Source organism: Embiotoca jacksoni, unplaced genomic scaffold, assembly GCF_022577435.1.
Source record: "Embiotoca jacksoni isolate LCO1_2020_lvr unplaced genomic scaffold, fEmbJac1.0.p SCAF_8, whole genome shotgun sequence".
Classification (NCBI taxonomy): Eukaryota; Metazoa; Chordata; class Actinopteri; family Embiotocidae; genus Embiotoca; species Embiotoca jacksoni.
The window spans coordinates 11,538,054-11,557,487 of record NW_027185436.1 but is presented as its reverse complement, the minus strand read 5'-3'; the positions used below and the strand labels follow the sequence as shown (position 1 = coordinate 11,557,487).

Genomic DNA, 19,434 nt, shown 5'->3' with positions numbered 1-19,434 from the left:
GGGGTCTTTAATCAAGAAGAGAAGAAAACACGTTCGTATTTACTCCTTTTGACTTCAAAACCGGAACACGATCTGTCAATTGCTGAAGCTTTTGCTTACAAACTGCAGCGTCCATTTGTCTGAACGCGTGAGGATTGGCACATTTTAAGAGCGTTTCAGAGCCTGCGTGCGTCAGTGGGAGGGGCTTCTCGTAGATTTTAGCCTCACGTTTCCATCCACTGAAGCTTTTCTTTCGCCGTGACGTCAGCAGCTGTGCTGGATGGAGTGGGTTGAAGGTTCTGCTCGCGAGTCTCAGGTCAGAGCAAACGCTGTTTGGTTCGTAGTAAAGATCCTTTGTTTGGATTTTTTTTTTTTTTTTTTTTTTTTACAGACAGGTGACAAATTAAAGGTATTGGACTCCAGTGAAGCTTCAGAAATCATTCAGTGATTTATTTATTTTTTTTTAAGAAAGGAAAAAAAAACAAAAGAAGAAGAAAAATCTTCCAGAGTTTTCAGATCTGTTCACCGGGAAGAATGTCCCGTGTGAGTCACATCATTGTCGTCAAACCATCCAGTGACCCTTCGCTCTCTGCGTAGAAGCATCTGCATGCTTACGTTTCTCACCTTTGTTCACATTTTCCCTTCAATCTGTCACCCCGTCCGTCGCGCCAGCTTCAGATCTAGGTTCGTTTCACGTTAATTAGTGTGTTAGTATCAGATGTGTGTCCCTGTCGGCCAAATGGAATAACGAGAGGAAAAGAAATACGCAGCTATAAACCGCAGTAGACGCTGCACTTCAGGCTCCCGTTTCACGTTTCGTTTTCGGCTGGCCGAAAAGGCCTCGGCGTACATCGTCCCTGGAGCTAGTGGACTTTTGACGCCGTGGCAGGTGGACGGGAGCGAACGCCGATATCGTGATTTTTTTTTTTTTAGGTCGGATGTATCTTTGTTTACTTCACGTTTAGAGGTTCAAACGAGCAGGTCGGAGTAACTTTTAAAGGAAACTAACCGAGCGCTCCGGTTGGCTGATGAAGCCGGGCGAGGTTAAAAAAAAATGAAGATGCAGTTTAGGCAAAAGTCGAGCCGCGGCTGACCGATCCGCTTCTGTCTGCTCTGACTCTCCACCCTTCTCCCTTGTCACGTCCGCAGAGGCGCTCGGCCCGCGGCGAATGGAGCAGCAGCGGCTCGGAGGACGAGCGCGATGAGTAACAGCCGCGAGCTGGCGTGGCGTCGTAGTGACACCCGTAGCGACACCCGTAGCGACGCCCGTAGCGACGCCCGTAGCGACACTCGTAGCGACACCCGTAGCGACGCTCGTAGCGACGCCCGTAGCAACGCCCGTAGCGACACCCGTAGCGACGCTCGTAGCGACGCCCGTAGCGACGCCCGTAGTGACGCCCGTAGCGACGCTCGTAGCGACGCCCGTAGCGACGCCCGTAGCGACACCCGTAGCGACGCCCGTAGCGACGCCCGTAGCGACACCCGTAGCGACACTCGTAGCGACACCCGTAGCGACGCTCGTAGCGACGCCCGTAGCGACGCCCGTAGCGACACCCGTAGCAACGCCCGTAGCGACACCCGTAGCGACACTCGTAGCGACGCCCGTAGCGACGCCCGTAGCGACGCCCGTAGTGACGCTCGTAGTGACGCCCGTAGCGATGCCCGTAGCGACGCTCGTAGCGACGCCCGTAGTGGAGCGTTGGTGATTTGCGCTGGTAGTTTTTTCTGCTTTGCTGTTTCACAGTTAGAAGTTGTAGAAAAATCAAAGTAACCCCCCCCCCCCCCAAAAAAAGAAGCTTTTGAGAATATGTTTTTATGTATTTTACTTTTGTTTGTTCTTTTGAGAGTCTTTGTCTTTTATTATTTAACCCCGTCACTTCTGCATACTCTTTTCTATTTTCTCACAACGCACCGAAGAAACTTGTCCTCCCGTTAACATTCTTTCTTTTTTTTTTTTTTTTCTTTTCTTTTCTTAAATCCTCATTATCATTTCCTTTTCGTTCGTTCCGTAATTCTTTCGTCAACCGCAAGCTCTTCACTGACGTTTTTGTTCTCAATAAAATGTTCACCTTTTCAAAATCCACCTGCCATCGTTTTTCATTTCCCTCCCGCCCTCTGTCACTCCTCCACAACATTTTCCCGTTCCGTTACCGTCGCGTCGTGTTCGCGTTCACGCGTTCACTTTCGCGTGCGGCCGTTTGAAAACGTTTGGAAGGCACCTTTACGCGCAGCAAAGACATTTTGTCGTTCGTTTTAATTTCAATCGGTCGGTGAGCGTTTCAAATCTCGTTCTCTGTTTAAATAACGTCTCGCTTTCTTCTTTCAGAAAATTGAGAATGGACGCTTTGCCAAGTACAGATACTTTGCTCATGCCAAGGTCAACGACTCGGACTTCTTCATGATCACCAAGAGGTGAGTGCTTGTCGTGTCTAATTAAAGTATGAAAGAAGCTTTTCGACTGCTTTCTCGTATTCGAGACGGAGCTTTAATCGCAGATGTGCGTTGACATTTGTTCTCCTGTCATTTTAGCGACGATCTTCAGTTAAGATCGTGGCATTTTTTTTTATTCTTTTAATCGGGTGTCAATGTCATATATTTTATTTGAAAGACCGCACAGTGTTTACACGCGCACCCTTCAGAAATGAGCCACGGTATCGGGGTCGGTGATGTTTCACGTGCTTAAAAATGATCTTTCTGCTTTTGAATGGAAGCACAACCTCGTTTTCTATTCACACGCTGTGCGGAGCTGCCCAGTGAAACCAGCGTTTTCAGTCGCGACCGCAGCAGCTTTTACAAACTTTGTTTTGTTTGATTTATCTTCCAGGGGAATATTTTTTGTGACCAAGGGCACATTTGGCCAGCTGATCTGCGAGTGGCAGTATCTGTTCGACGAGTTCACCAAGGATCCAATGATTGTAGAGGACCGCCGACTTCGCATTGAGGCCAAGGTGCAAACGCTGACTCTTACCATCATCCTCCAAACCACAAACAACTCCCCCCCCTCCCCCTCTCCCTTTAAGAGACTTATTTTTTTTTTATTTGTAAATGTGTATTACAGGTTCTAAACATTTCTTTATTAGATGCACTAAACCTTTTCTTGCGTACGGCAGGAGAGAGTGAAGTCCGTTTTCCACGCCAGAGAATTCGGGAAGATCATAAACTTCAAAACTCCGGAGATAGCGAAGGTACGTTGGCAATTTGGACTAAGATGCAACAAGCTCACAATATGTGCAGTTTATATACATGATTTGTTTTTATTCGTATTTATCCGTGCGCATGCAGTCAAATGAGTTTCTTGGCGTCATCCAGGTCAAAGTTGTTTGTCGGGCCTGCAGTCTTAATGAAGTGATTGGAATAAAATAATAATAATAATAATAATTCATTCTAACTTTAATTCCTCTTTGTTCTCAGTGGGTTCTTACCAAGTTGGAGGATGCAAGAGAGAGTTTACCCAAATACTGACTCGTCAAGAAGATACAGAAATGCCAAACACACACACACACACACACACACACACGCACACACCCGTGTGCGTGTCAGTGCCTTTGTTCTTTGCTGCATGCTCGTGTTGTTTGCCTTCGTGCACAATTGATGCTGCGTGTCGACTGTTGGTGTGTCGGGAGTGAAAGGCTGAGTGAGTCGTGTGTTTGTGCGCATGTGAGCAGAAGTGCTAGAAATGGACCGCTGACTTACACCTGTTTACCACAGAAGCTCTGAATACATCGAACAAAACTTTGTCTCCCTCTCTCTGCTCTGTTTGCACTCATCCTTTTGCACACGTAGATAAGATTTGTAATGACTTATTTTATTAAAACCAATGTTGAGCCTTGAACACATTTTGTAATATCTGCTTGAGTCTGGGGAAGCCGGTGAAATCGGAGGACTTCCAGTTTCGCAGGGATTTAGGTTGCCACAGTTCTGCTCGTTTCAACTCAACCACACATTAAGTCGCTAATTTCATTTTCACTGAGCGTATTTGAAGTTTTGTCACTGCAACAGTTGCTGATAGAAAACCACTTAACTGACACTGAGGCCGAGTTAACCACTATTGTTGTAGCACATTTAACTGTTTTTTGTTGTTGTTTTTTTTACTGGAATATAGAAAAGGGAAACCAATTCAAATTAGTCTGCGTCAGGCTTTATGATACACATAAATAAAAATGTGCATCCTTAAAGACCTTGTTTTCTTTTACTTCTATTTATCTTCTTTTTTTTTTTTATACATTTCTGCAAGATAAAGACTGTTCAGTGTGATTTAGAGATGCATGCTATTTTTATACTAGACTTACATGTAACAATCTGCTGTATATTGATAACATAATATAATATCCTATCTGTATATATATCCATCCTCACAGAAGAGTCTATTACGGCATTGCAGGTTGTAATTTTGTGATTTTTTTTTTTTCATGTTTTTATACCACACATATGCAATGCCAACCGTGTTGATGAATTATACAGAGGGAAGTATATTTAAAAAAACAAAACAGGAATGCTAATTATTATCACCTGCTGTTTACCCTGATGTACATTTTAAAGGTTTGATTTTGGTTTGGGGTGCATTGCAGTTTGATAAGATCACATATTTACCATTCATGTTTGTCATTTTGTTTCTGGGGAGGAAAATGTTCACTACAGAGTCCTAATTCTTTTTTTTTTCATGCCGTTTTCAAAACAAATTAAATGTAATGTGTGTTTCAAATTTGAATGCCATCTTAATTTGTTCTTGTACAAAGAAAACCTCGAGCAGACAAGTTGTACTCTTTAGTAAATACCCATATTTGTTTATTGAAACTGACCATAAATATAATTTTCATTTCTACTCACAGAAACAGTTGTGATGTGTTTTTCGTAGCACATCTCGTATTATTTACATCCGAAACCAAGTCGGTGACTGGGTTGAATGTCCCCAGTGAAGACGGCACTTGCAGGCGGCGCAGTATTTCAAACAAATATTTCTATACATCTTAAAATCACAAAACGGAGCTAATCTTATTAACTTTTTAATACATCTATAACTTCTCTATACATTAAAGCACTCTAATCATATTTATGTGTATTTTCTAAAATGTGCAGTTCACACAGTGGGTCAGTTACTCTCTGCTAATTTTCCCATTCTCATTTCTACTGTCAAGTACCATTTACAGCATGTCTTTATACAGTAAAGACTAGAATGGAAACTACAACATCTACACAAAGGTGCACCTCAGACGCTGTAACCTACACTATCAGCGGTGTTTCATATTATCTTCGGCTGGACCTGCACAGAGGCACAAGAGACCTCGCTCTTTTGAAATAAAATATTAGAACCCGAAATGTTTCATTTTTGGCGTAAATTATTGTTAAATATTAGACGGTGAACTATTCTGGCTTTCCACAAGTCTTGTATTTCTTTTCTTCTCTGCTGTGTTCTGCCTTTTTTTTAAATTTTTTTTTTTTTTTTTTTACACCAGATTGAACTCCTTGAGGTTGTGTCTGAGAATGGTGTCTTTGACGGCCACGAAGACGAACCGGATGTTTTCCGTGTCGGTGGCACAGGTGAAGTGAGGGTACAGCGTCTTGTCCTTGTCCGGGTTTTGTTCTTGGTACATCTTCAGGATGAATTCTTGAGCAGCGTTAGTATCCTGCTGAGGTCCTGCAATTAAAGTTGAATATTATTTGATTGCTTTTTGTGTGTGTGTGTGTGTGTGTGTGTGAAATCGGCGTACAAATGATTTGTATCATTTTCTAAAGACAAATCAAACTCGGATCTCTGATATTTGAAGGTTTACAAATATGATGAGGGTCCAAATGTGACAAATCTTGGTCTGGAGATTTTTTTTTCTCAGTTCACAAAGCATCTTTTCAGCGTTTTTCCCACAACGTGTTGGAGGACGGCTGGCTTTCTACTACACATTTTCAATGTCGCTGTCACAAGTTTATCACGACATCTTTGCATAATACATCTGGTCTCAGGCTTTTGCGGAGATTGTTGAAATAAAGGACTTTAGATGCAGTGCATCACTTTTGAGCAAATCCCACGGGGGAATATTTTGAGTCGAGACGCGCTCTACACCGAGCACCCGAAACGACATACATGTTATTCAGCCTCGAGACCCAAATGCAAAAAACAACCTCACTGCCATGTGCACACAATTCAAACCTGACTCTGCCAGCCACATTAAACCAATTAAGATTCAAAATTTGCAAAGACCATCAGTGATGATTGGACAGACAGAACCTTTCCACCTGCACACGATGACCCCTGGCCTACAGTTCCTGCACGTCAATCCAAGATGAGCATCCAAATGGACTAACCTGTGAATTCAGGAAAGTATGTGGCTAAGTGAGACTGCATGATCTTCTCCTTCAGGATGTCGGTCTTGTTGAGGAAAAGTATGACGGAGGAGCGCTGGAACCAGGGATAGGTGATGATGGTTTTGAACAGGGCCTTGCTCTCCTCCATACGGTTCTGAGACGGATTTGCAGCGGACAAAGAGACAACAGTAAACACACATTTTAAAGGATCAAATTCACACCTCGAGATCCGGAGGCATGAAAAATGGGCCATCGTTTGCTGTTGACCCCGAACTCTCACCTCGTTGTCACACTCGGCCAGGACCTGGTCGTACTCGCTGAGCGCCACCAGGAAGATGATGGAGGTGACGTTCTCAAAGCAGTGGATCCACTTCCTCCTTTCTGACCTCTGACCCCCGACATCCACCATCCTGCCGTCAAAACAACAACAGGAAAGACCACCACGTAATAAGTCACCATGACGTCTGTGGGAGATTTCTGTGGAAAATGTTAAAGACATTACAGATGTATATGTAGCTCACCTAAAAATGACATTCTCCATGTCAAAGGGGTATTCAATGATGCCCGTGGTTGGCACTCGGACTCTGAGGATGTCCTGAAGGTCCGGCAAGTAGGAGGGCTGGGCAATCCGGTCCAGGTCAGTGAGATAGCTGGCAATATATGCAGAGAAAACAATCGGAGGGAGAAGAGGGCTCGGTATGTGAATTTAAATAGATTTAAACCAAATGCACGCAGTCATTTATGAGTACAGTTATCACTGTCATCACATTTGTGTCTGTGGAATCAGTGCTCATGTTGGGCCTTTGCCTGTGGCAATACAGGGACTTCTACATTTGACTTTTTGTGTACTGTGACTTTGTCTTGCACACTGTTACATCTCACAAGCTGCATGTATTCTGTTTGCTGATTGGCCCAGTGGGAGGAATGCTCTGCTGTGATTGGTTGTTACACTGTCGGCGGTGAGAGACGGGTTTAGGACCAGTTGATTGACAGTGAAACGACCAATCAAAGCGACATCAATTTTAGCGCCTGCGTCCCCCTGGCTGTATCTAATTACAGCGCCGTGTTCCCGCTCGCTGGTGGCTGTCTCTGCTGGCAGCTGGTCAAAGTCAACTAACCTTACAATAATGTTAGCTTCGCTACAGTACAGAAGTGCAAAAACAGTACATTTTAATTTAGACCAAATTTGCAATTCTAAATATAGCACAAACAGCGAGCTGAGGAAAAAAATGTAATTCTATTTTTTTTATCGTGATTATCAATAGCTTCACAAAAAGCAGGGACTTTATTAATGCTATTTTCTCTTCCGCTATAGGTACTCATCTATGTGGCCAGAAGGGGCTCCTCGTGATCATTACAGTTCGCCATTATACTCACAAAACACGGGAGCAAGCCCACGTAGAGGAATAATAGTATTAAAGTAGTAAAAGAGGAATAATAATAATCATCATTGGCAGAGCTAAAATCCCTTTAATATAAAAAAAATATATCTAAGGAAACTATTTGGCAGAGCTGGGGAGAGTGGAATATCTGTGCGCACACTATTGAGCAACACAAAGTTGCATGTTGCATTCTCACTATTTGGTGGAGTCAGACAGTTGGTACTCCCTGCGTCGGTTGAAGCACTCTTGTATTCCAGAATCGTTCCACAGACTCTTGATGGCCTCCGCAAGGCTTTGATCTAAATCCTCCACTTTATCCACCTCCACATTCAGGACGGAGTTTGCCTTGCTCTAAAGACACACAGACAGATGTGAAAAATGTTTGACAGTGTAGTCCATCCCTTAAATCTGTGATGTTTTGGAAACAGATCTATGAGAGCAAAAAGCAAGACATGAGTTTAGATTTAAAAAAAAAAAAAAAAAAAAAAAAAACGTTTTACACGTTTTCGCTACGTATGTTAAATATTCCAGCCGACTCAAAGCACAACACAAGAAAATTGAAATCAAAGATGCTTTAACAAGCACTGTGGATTCCTGACCTGATCGACTTGATTAAATCAACAAAACAAAACAGTTCAGGATAAAACAAGAGCATGAATGCGGAGTAAGGACAGTTTGAAAGGCGCTTAAGAAAGACCCCCCAAAAAAAAAAATGCATAGAAAGTCATCAATAATGTTGCAAAATAAACCTGGACTCCAAAATCAGCAATCCTTTCTAACTGAAGTCGACCCAGTTTGACTTCATACCTCGCTCTGGGAATCAGAGTAAGATATACTGAGTGCTTCCATGGCTCGGATCATGGTCTGCATTGACGTGTAGATGTTCTGGAAGACCAGTTTAGCGTAGCTCCTCTTGTCCTCATCTGTGTATCCTCCTCCGTGGATAATCCTCATTTGCTTGATAAAGGTGCTCTTTCCACTCTCTCCAGTACCTGTTAGATACAGTGAGAGTTTAATCCAACAACATCTTTTTTTTTTTTAGATATACGATGCAATACTTTTTGTATAGTTATTTACAATTTAACATGCTACAAAATAATGAGGAAGGGGAAACTTGTGCCGGATGTGTGAGGAGACGGGAATCTGAGATGCAGGTTACAGGGCGCTGATCGATGATATGACCAGCCCCGTATCGTGACAAAGTGTGTAATACACCCGCCAGTCCACTAGAGGATAGTGTGTCAGTGTGACCGTTAGGCCTACCTTGAAAAGTAGACACACATTGCATGACAGGTAAACGGTCATAAGTGCCATAAGTCCAAGCGGGTATGTTACATGTTTTGGTGCGATACCGGGTTGATTTGAAACGGACTCGTGAAATATTTTGTCTATTGTTTTTAAGTGGTTGTGTTCCTGTCCTGGCCAATGTGTTTCCATGATTGGTCGGTGCAGAATTTGACTATTTTAGCTCTGAAAGCTGTTAGCAGGGTTGACAGCGAGATGAGTAGGACCATTTATCAGTTTCAGATGTTTTTAACCATCTTTACTGTGACGCCAGACAAGAAGCAATCAGATTACACTGGTTACACTGTCTGGATCAGGAAGTAAAAGCAGCAAAATCACATTTAAAAAAGAAGTCCTGCATTCATAGTGTAACTAGTAAAAAGAAGTAAGCATTGACAGTAAAATGTACCTTAAGTGTAAAAATGTTAAAGTACTTATGCAGGCAGAGTGTATCATTACTGAATAGTTAATGTGTAAATGTCACTTAGGTGCGGGTTGAGATAGAGCTAAATTTTATACTAATGAAAACTACATACAGATCACATTTGTTAGAACCTATTCATTTACAATCATAATCTTAATCTGCCATTTTGATTTGGGAAACAAATGCAAAAGGCTAAAAAGTGTAACACTGCCATTTGAAATGTAGAGGAGTAAATCAAAAGTATTATCGCAAGTAAATTATGAGTACCTTTGAACAGTACTTCTCGACATACAGTATGTGCTCTGACAATTCACGAACAGCTTCATAAAAAGATCATCTGTTTCTGCAAAGCTTGTTACTAAGAGCCAAACTGAGGGAAATTAACAACAAGCAAGTGCTATGACAACTCTCGATTGGTACCTTGTCCATGCAGGACATACGGGCAAACTGAACAATTTGAATGTAAATTTGACTGCCAAAAGTACACCTATCAACATGTGGGTGCAGAAAAAAGGCTGACATCCTTCAACAGCAGTTTCACTCAAATCTCCAATTTGGCTAGCAGAAAATAGTTCCATGCAATAATTGATACATAAAAAAAAAAAAAAAAGTGTATCCTAGGCACAATCAGCAGAGCACCTTCACCTCTACCATTTCCATGCGTGGACTGTGTGTTTAGTGAGCTGGGGCTGGCCACCACGCTCTAATTAAATGGCACTTTCATTCATAACTTTAGCTTCACTTGGCACTTGTGGTAAAATGACCATATACACCACATGCATCTGAAAATGAAGGACGCCTCGTGGAAAATACTGACGCGTGTTTCATATGTCAGTTAAGTAAGTGTTTCACCAATACATAGTCATATTTTGCAAAAGCACGTTATCAACCGCCATGATTGCATTTAACAAGACACTCGGTCTCTGTTTAGTTTATGTCTTTATGACCTGAAGAGATCAAATTGATGAGTGTGTTCGATTGTTTTATGGAACTCTGTAATGTGTTAGCAGTGTGTGTTTGGACGCGTACCGACTTTGTACCCGCAGTCACACAGACGCACACTAAAACTCTCCCTAAAAAGGTCCACTAAACTAGATTTCATGATAATAACTACATTTTTAAAACTCTAAGTCATAGTTTAATGGCTGTCTACTTATTTTTTTTAATTTTTTTTTATTGGAGTCACAGGTACAAAAACCTACAGATGTCTCTACACTCAAACACCCGGTTTCTTGTCTTGCACGATCCAGTTTTAACAGCACAAGCTCCTAATTTTTCATTCAGACTACATGACGCTGAATCCATTTGTTTAACAAATGTGTTTGTTAACAGGCTTGAACATTGGAAGCGGCAGCGTTTGTGTGTGTGTGTGTGTGTGCGTGTGCGTGTGACAGTGTATGTGTATGAGGACACCCTTGCAGCTGTATCCCTGGCTCTAAGCTGCGATTGGTCTTGGTGGTGGCTGCAGTCTTCTTGTTTCCTGGCTGTTTTGCATGGCATCGAGTATATCTCAGAAAACAAGGCTTAGACAAATTGTCTCCATTTGAATGTACCTTCTTTACAAGTCAAGTTTCTTGGAGATGAGGTCAGTTTGGGCATTAAAGGCACGTAAACACTGCAATTGCAGGCAAATCACGATGCTGCACCTTCGCACTGTTGTACTTAAGAGAATGCGCTCGTTATGTCTCCAGGTTTAAGTGTATTTTTTATTGTGACATATCTCATGTCCCTGGACTTTCAAGTCACCGTCCTATTGGAGGCAGAGTGGACTTTTCCACTAGGTGTTAACCAGTCAGATTCGTTAATCAGATACATGTTGGTCCAGATTACGAGTTGGAAATCAGGTGGAAATTTGATTGAATTATTTTAATGGCTCTAACATCAGTGTTTTGTTTGGATCTGTACTGTTCATTTTATACATACATACTCCCACCAGTTGGACATGCATGGAAAACCTAATCAGATGACCAAACCACCTCAGCTGGCTCCTTTCGACGCAAAGAAGCAGCTACTCCAGGCTCCCTCCAGATGCCCGAGGTCCTTTCCCTATCTCTGATACTTGCATTCACTACCCAAAACCCGTGACCATAGGTGAGCTTCAGAACATAGTTCGACTGCTAAATTGAAAGCTTTGCCTTCCAGCTCAGCTCCTTCTTCACCAAAACGGTCCAGTGCAGTGCCTCCTTTATAGCTGATGCCGCACCAATCCGCCTGTCAATATACCACTCCAACCCTCCCTCGCTCATAAGGCCTTCACTTTGGCCAGGAACTTTGCCCCAACCCCAAAGAAACAATCCACCTTTTCTGGCAGAGAACCATGGCTCAGACTTGGAGGTACTGTCATCTAAGCCGCTTCACGGTCGGCTCCAAACCACCCCAGCTCGTGCTGAAATTCACGGTCTGATGAAGCCAACAGAACCACATCATGTGCAAATAGCAGAGAAGTAATCCTGAAACACCCAAACCCGATATTCTCCTCCCCTTGGCTGTGCCAGTAATTCCTGTCCATGAAAATCACAAACAGGTTTGGTGACAACGGTCAACCCTGGCAGAGGACGACACCCACAAGAAACGTGTTTCACTTTGTGCCAAGAATACGTACACCACTCTAAACGCGTAATAAATGAGTTGCAACCCCATGTTCCTGCAGTATTCCCCACAAGATGCTTCCCATTGTCTTCTCCGAGTCCACAAAACACATGTAGACTGGATGGGCACAATTCCGCGACCCCTCAAGTTACAAGGGTAAAGATTTGGTCCACTGTTTCAACAGCCGGGCGAGAATCTGCATTGTTCTCCTTGAATCTGAGATTCAACAATCGGTCAGAGCCTCTTTTCAAGCACCCTGGCGTAAGCTTTCCCCATTTTCAGGTGTATGTTTTTGTAGATAAAAACACGTTTATTCGTCTTCACTTGCGTCGTTGTGCACATCTGTACATGGAGTGTGTTTTTATTTTACACTTTCCTTGTAGATGGTAAATGCTGTAGCTCTACAGAGATAGGCAGCAGACATGACAACTTCACACATATACAGATTTGACCACAAACACAAACACAACCTCACACCTACACACATTTCCTCGATGGGGAAAGCGTGGTGACGTGATGCGGTGATGGCTGTGTGAATGAATGTGGTGTTAATGTCGCCGAGATAAGAACCACAACCACCTGTCGAACTTTGCAACTGAACCTTACTCATCAGGTGAGACGTTATAGGCAAATACACAGCACAAAAGAAGAAGTCACAAAACAAACTGATTTTCTAAAGTCTAAACAGTATGATAGCATACACACTACAACAACCCCTGTCGTCTATACTGTTGTCAAAGACTGTTATTGCACAAGCAAATAACAGTTTCAAAATAAAACTAGTATTACCGCTTTGCGGTTGGATGTGTCTGCCAGTCAGTCAAATTGCAGTTTACATCCATCTCTGTCCAGAAGTAAAGACGTTGAAGGGATTTGGCCAATAAAGCTGATTCTGATAAGACAAAAGGGGTTCTATTTCTGTACCGGCGCAATGCTGGTTCAGAGCCAGGTGCATTTTCATTTTCATTTTTTTCACAGTGCAAAGGGATTTTTACACACTTGCGACCAGTTGCTTTTTTTTCGTTGCTCAACATGAAACTGGCTTCGCCAAGATGGGTGGAACGGTGCAACAAGGAGTGTGTCGGTAAAGATGCACTTGTACAGTGTAATTTTGATGTCAATTTTGAAATTGCACTTTGTCCGAGCTCAAACCAGTTTTAGTATCAGCGCAGCTGACGGAGGGCTATTTTTGTGGCTCCAGTGGGCATATTTTGAATTAGGTAGGTAGGTAGGTAGTTACTTTATTAATCCCCGAGGGGAATTTTTTTCGCTACAGCAGCATACAGAAGCAATAAGATAATAATAGAATAATAGAAAAGCAATAAAATAGCAGTAAAATAGCAGTACAAAATATTAAATATAAATATAAAATGCACAGTATATACAGTAGATACAGTACAGTACATATCTATATATATTATATACAATATTAAACCTTCCGATTCAATTAATCATCTAAGAAAATAAACCGAATCATGTTTACTGTATTGGATGTGAATCAGGCAGTTGACGTGTGACATTATGCAGTAGAATTTCAATGAAATTACACATAAAGGAAAAACAATTTGAAAGCCTTTTCACCTACTTGCCTGGTTTAGTAATCTAGCCAACCATACAAGACCATGGATTGTGACACTATCGTTTATGTACAATGTTAGGGAAATTAACACGACAGCTTAGGCCATTTAATGAATGATTGGAAAGTAAATTAGGCACACTCAAAGCTCCCAATGCAATTCATTTATTAACACCACATCAGTGAGGTTTAACGCATATCGCTCTTCATCAGTGTTGCTAATATTTGAATTGCATCGGGAGCTTTGAGTGTGCGTAACTTACTCCCCCTCACTCCTCATCATCGTTCCTGCACCTGATTTCAGTATATTGGTTGAGTGTTCTTTGGTCACTTTGACATTTAATTAAAGCCAATGTTTGGCATCTGTTAGACACAAGTTTGTCTTTGGTCCTTCGTCTTAGTGCATTGAGCGGCTTCAACATTGGGCAGTGTTTCTCGTAACAACAGGGGAAGGGTTATTTCTAATATTAGTTACCTCTTTCTAAGCCCATTTAACATCATGAGCCCATGGAGGCCAACTCGAACCTCCCGTGAGTATGTCAGTTTCCTCCAGCGTGAAGTTTGGCTGGCGGTGCATTTCTGCTCCTTCTTCAGCCATTACAAAACTGACAATACGCTGCGTCACAACACTTTAAATAGGATGAGAGGAACGGATTTGATTCGCCATGATTGAACTCGGTTGTGACACACCTTCTAATTATCTATTCCTCCTACTTTACCACTGCTCCACAGATGCGTCTGCGTTTGTGTTCTCCGAATTACCCAAAAAGTTGACTACACCTACGTGCGCTCCCAGCGCACAGAACTTTTACCTGCATTTGCGCTGTGCCAAGATTCACAAACATAGAGCCCAAAGTTGTAGCCATGACAGCAGACAATGATTTAAATCCGGATGTTGCTGGAAAGATGCTACAAATTCTAAAACGCTGAGAAAAACAAACGAGAAATGAATCTCTCTTTGCAAAGAGTAACCTTTAAAAAAAAAAAACATCCCAGTCCGGTTTGTTTCCCCATGTTCTGTCTTTCTGTGTCAATAAAACAGATTAACTTATTCTGTTTTACTCTTCATGAACAAGACTATTCACTTTGTGTGTTTTTTGCTTATATGAGTTTTAAGTTTAAATGGATGGATGGACAACATTTATTGAAGGGTACAGTCCTACATGTCTTAACAGTCCATAGAAATGCTTGAAATTTGCTTGATTTCTGCTTTGTTTAATGTTTCATATGCTTTTGCTCACTCCCTACATTCTTGTATCCATGTTTTCCCTGAACTTGCAGTCAAATTGCAGCTGAACCTCATGACCTAATACTGATATACTAAACTGTCTGGAGCCATGTTGACATGGTTTTACTCTCCTACAGCTATTCGAGTCAGGTTTAAGGCTCTGACCATGTCAATAAAGATTACTGCTTATGTGGTGAAGATTAAAGATTGCTCACTATCTATTTGTAATCACTTATCATTTATGTCAGCTTATTGCCTTTATTACTTTGCTTTACCTGCAAAACCAGCATATCTGACGATAAAATGTTTGGATTATGCCTCTTGAAAGGTACATTTGATTCATACTGCTGTAAAAGTGCAATTGAACAACATGCAGCTCCTAATTGGAAGAGATTGATTACACCTGAGTCAAAGTGGCACTGATTGCAGAGACCCTCCCTGATTGGCCACAGGTGACAGGATATAAAAGGTTTCAGAAGGCAGAAAACTGGTCGGTTTGGTTTTTTTTTTGCTCCTTTGTGTTTTTGCTCCTTTGTTTTACTCTGAGAAAATGTAGGAGGACAGCTGTTGTGTGCTATTTTTTTTAATTATTGTTTGTTTTGTTTTTGTAGGGGGTCTGAATACATTTGATTTATTTAAAAAGAATCTGAACTTGCATGCTGGTCCATCCTTCCCACTCATGTTACTAACCATCTTCAAGCACAACACACCTGTTCTTGCCCATCAGTCAGTCTCTGTTTAACCACGTAACCAACTTATTCCTGTGTTGTTGTTTTTTACGCTCCACACACTTATTAAAAACTTCCCAGCAGGTCTTGGAGTATCTGTTAACCTGAGCAGCACTGAACGGAGACAGCATAGACTGAAACATGGTGCCCTTAATGCTCAATGTTAAAGTACCACCTGTGTTGGATCTAAGCCATCCATAATGCGTAGGCCAAAAGAATTTTCAAAGCAAATTCAATGGGATTTCTGATGAATGTTATGTTAGCTGTTGTGGGCAGCAACCTAACGCTCTGTTTGAGTAAAAGCCCTTTCGTAGAGAACAGTGGGTGCCAACCTCGGGCTCATGTTCACTTCCATCATTAATTTGCATAAGTTTTGCATGAAGCGCACCAGCAGCAGCTAGTTATGGCTTTCAAACACACCACTGCGCATCCTATACAGAATGGGTCCAAAGCTCTGATACTCTCTGCTTCCACTATCACTGGATCGGTCAGCTGCTGCCAAAAGTGCATAAGTTAACATAATACAGGAGCATTCATGCCTTAGGCCTGCTTTAGAAAGTCAATTACGTGATATGAGGAGAAGAGCTGCACATCCTTCATTCACTGCAGACAGTGGAAAAAGTGCAGGATCAGAAGGGAAAAATAAATACTCCTATGATCATCAGCAGCTTCACACTATTAACGCCATTAAAAAAAAAAAAAAAATCCCCCACTAAACATCGCGATGAAGCAAGGCTGTGCCACTGAATAATACAATGGCAGACACGTTTATCGTCTCATCTCTAATAAATCACACATTTAACAACTCATTTATATTTTCATTCATTATTTCCTCTGAGTTATGCTCTCTCTCAAATGAAGCATAAGACTGGAGTTTATCCAAGACAATGCCCACATTTTTCTAGTTCTTCCTGGACAAACCCTAAAAAAACTTCCGACGCACAGAGAATTAAAAAAAACAGGGGTAAATACACACAGGGAATGTGAACTGCTACTGCATGGAGTTTAACTGGAAAGTAATGTGCTGTGAGTAACAAATTTCAGTTTGTCCAGTTTCTCTCTGCATGTGACGGTTTACATTATTTCTGTGGCAGGTGGGAACTAAATGAGTCTAGTAGACAAATTAATTAAAGATTCAAACGGTCTACGGTGCGTAAAATCAATGGCACAACTATAACACACAGCTCCATAGCGCCACATAAAGACACAAATAATATGAATGAGGTGAAAAGTTGGATGTGAAACTTTATGCCTCTTCACACTATTCATGACATCTATGGAGCTGTTAAACATCTTAAAATACAGAGCATGGATATGATGGCCAATGCTATCAATGAAAGTATTCATTCATAATCAAATACATTATAATTCAAATACAGCTCAGTGGACAGCCTTCAGTCCCACCTGCCATAGACTACCTTTGTGTCCAGGTGTGGTCAGGAAGCGGCGAAGTGATGGCAAATAACTCAGGATTCCCACAAGGAATGTCCACCAAATTCCCCCCCAAAATAACAAAATTACAGGAACATATTCAAGAGTGTTGGACGATTGTTTTTTATGGCATTTTAGCCGCAAAGGCACAGAAAAGATCATTTGAGGGTACAATTACGACCTCATCTGCTTCATATGATTTATACCAGAGTTTCACGTGTGGCCTATATGGGACAAGAGGCACAAAGAATGGGTGAGAAGGACTGTATAGACTCGGTGACCCTCCAGGCTCGTTTCCTGGTCAGCGATGTGATGCTCACCTAACAGCAGCAGCTTCAGCTCCCTGCGAGAGTCCTTCTTGTCTCTCCGCAGCTGCTTCTCGATCTCCTCGTTGATCCTCTGGTTCTCTCTGTCCTCCGCCGATACACAACAACCAGCCATCATTCAAGCTGACCAGCTCGCTCTCCAATCAGCACCTCCGCTGTCAAAGTGAAACGGTTGCAGGACGTGGAAAAGAAAAGTGGAGCTGTGGAGTCAGCCGCTTCTTCTCCCCTCTCACACTTCAAAGGTTCAGAGGGAAAAGGTGCAGAGCATCTTTAAAAATCGATGCCTTCTTCTTCCTCTTTAAGTGTGGAAGGGAAAAGCGGTTTATTTTAGAAGATAGGTGGAATATTTAGTGGCTTAAACAGAGAATCCTTCGTTTAAGGGGGAAGTCCTTTGCTCTTTTAAGGAACAGGGACGAGCGGAGCCTTTTGGATTAGGTGCCGCTGTGAGTCTGGAGCTGCAGGACACTTTTTTGAACTTTATCCTGGCGCGTCAGGAGGGCGTGGCACTCGCCACAAATAGAAGAGGATAAAACGAGAAGTCCGTCTCCACAACCAGCGCACTGTTGTCGTTACCCTGCCACCTGTGGCACCATGCATAATAAGCAAAGAGGAGTAGTGTAGTAATAGTAGCACGGCCCTACCTACTAGGCCTTAATGATAAGGCTGCAAGAAAACGCCATGAAAAGTAACAGGCAGGGGTCTATCCTTCTTGAGCCGGCGCTGCCAATACGGCAATCTTGGTAAAACTTTATTTTTTTTTATTTTTTACATCAGACATTTAAGGTTCAGGAAGAGGTAACACTCGCCACAGTTACTCTGCGTAAATTGAGAGGGGGAGGTGAAGTATCCTGCTCCAGCGCATCCTCTGACAATGACTTCTGACGGCCGCTAGGGGTCAGGAAGGTTGACTCAGTGCATGAAGGGGTATTTGAAGTACAACCAGGCTTTATGAAAAACTGGTCTTGCGGAAGGATGGCAAAGGTTTTTGAGGAAAATGAAAGCATGGTAGTCAACTGGCATCAGTAGTATCGCTCCAGTATCATAATGAAGCTGAGATAATAATCTAATGTAAAGTTAGAATACAGGGGTCAGCGAAGTGAGATTCAGTTTATCAGATCAGTGCTCATTTTAATCATTGTAAAAGTCAAATGAAAGAAAGGAAAATATATGGGAGATACAATTATGTTTGAATATACTGATAGAAACAGCCGATATAAAATGAGATTCGAAAATTTGATGAACAAAAAGTTTACAAATGAAAATGTTTGACCCTGTAACAATTATACAAGGATTTTCCTTTAAATTGAAGGGCAAACTCCTCTTTGAGAGCAGTATTAATCCAGTTTACAAAGAAAGCATTTTATTTTTTATTTTTTATTAATGAATTGACAAATCATCAAAAAGGTACTGTGAACCTGGTACTACCTAAATAAACTAGCAGTTACTCTTTCAGTGAGAAGGGGTGCTTGTAAAGGAATCATCCAAGTCTCTCAATAGTTTGACCATCTTGTCAGAAGAAGTTCAAGATTACCGTGACCAACTCATCCATCAGTCCCATTGTCCAGAACGCAATATCTCAGGAAAGCCTTGAAGGAATCTCTTCAAATTTGGCTCAGACATTCGTTTGGACAGAAGGATGAACTGATTTGATTTTAGTGGTCAAAGGTCACTGTGATCTCAAAAATTACATTTGTGGCTGTAAATCCTGAATTCATATTAATTATAACAAAATGTTACGCAAATATCGAATAGAATAAAATGGTGAAGTGATCGTGTGTTATATCTAAATGGTCAATGGTCAACTTCAGAGTGACTTCATAATGTTCTGCAAAAGCAACTTTTCTGCCTATTTTTCAACACCAGAACTCAGGAATAGAAGAGATTGTGACCATATTTCACATTTGGTTAAATATGAAATTGGTGACATTAATCTTGGGGCCCCAACTTGAAATTGTGGTCGGCATTTTGAGTGTGTGGTGATGATTCTAGTTTTACGCTGAAATTCATTTGTCACAAGTTCTAGACTAAGCTGTGAACAAAGCTGTGAACACAGCCAGCTTTTTCTTTTGAGGGATTTTTTTGCATGTACATTTTTCTTTTTAACTCATTCATTTTAAAGGAAAGCTTCGTCCTACGTGCTGCTTGACAATGTCCACGGGGTACGTTCAACTGGATTTGACAGAGATCATT

General features: G+C 41.8%; 2 protein-coding genes across 5 annotated transcripts in view; one reads left to right on the top strand and one right to left on the bottom strand.

Moving 5' to 3' along the window:
• vps13a (vacuolar protein sorting 13 homolog A) overlaps positions 1-4,079 on the top strand; it is a 39,788-nt gene extending 35,709 nt beyond the window's left edge. For all 4 annotated transcript variants that reach the window (XM_069139149.1, XM_069139148.1, XM_069139147.1 and 1 more), the window contains 4 exons: positions 2,306-2,391; positions 2,804-2,927; positions 3,090-3,164; positions 3,391-4,079. In XM_069139149.1, coding sequence (XP_068995250.1) covers positions 2,306-2,391; positions 2,804-2,927; positions 3,090-3,164; positions 3,391-3,441 — 336 coding nt within the window. In that variant the 3' untranslated portion in view covers positions 3,442-4,079. The remainder of the gene's footprint in view (positions 1-2,305; positions 2,392-2,803; positions 2,928-3,089; positions 3,165-3,390) is intronic.
• A 79-nt stretch (positions 4,080-4,158) lies between these two features.
• On the bottom strand, positions 4,159-17,660 carry LOC138192010 (guanine nucleotide-binding protein subunit alpha-14-like). Its single transcript, XM_069139150.1, has 7 exons — positions 17,239-17,660; positions 8,466-8,650; positions 7,855-8,009; positions 6,798-6,926; positions 6,557-6,686; positions 6,277-6,430; positions 4,159-5,614 (listed from the first exon to the last, which is right to left on the bottom strand). The coding sequence occupies exons 1-7, from the start codon at positions 17,360-17,362 to the stop codon at positions 5,424-5,426; spliced, it is 1,068 nt and encodes a 355-aa protein (XP_068995251.1). The 5' UTR covers positions 17,363-17,660; the 3' UTR covers positions 4,159-5,423.
• Positions 17,661-19,434: the final 1,774 nt, after the last annotated feature.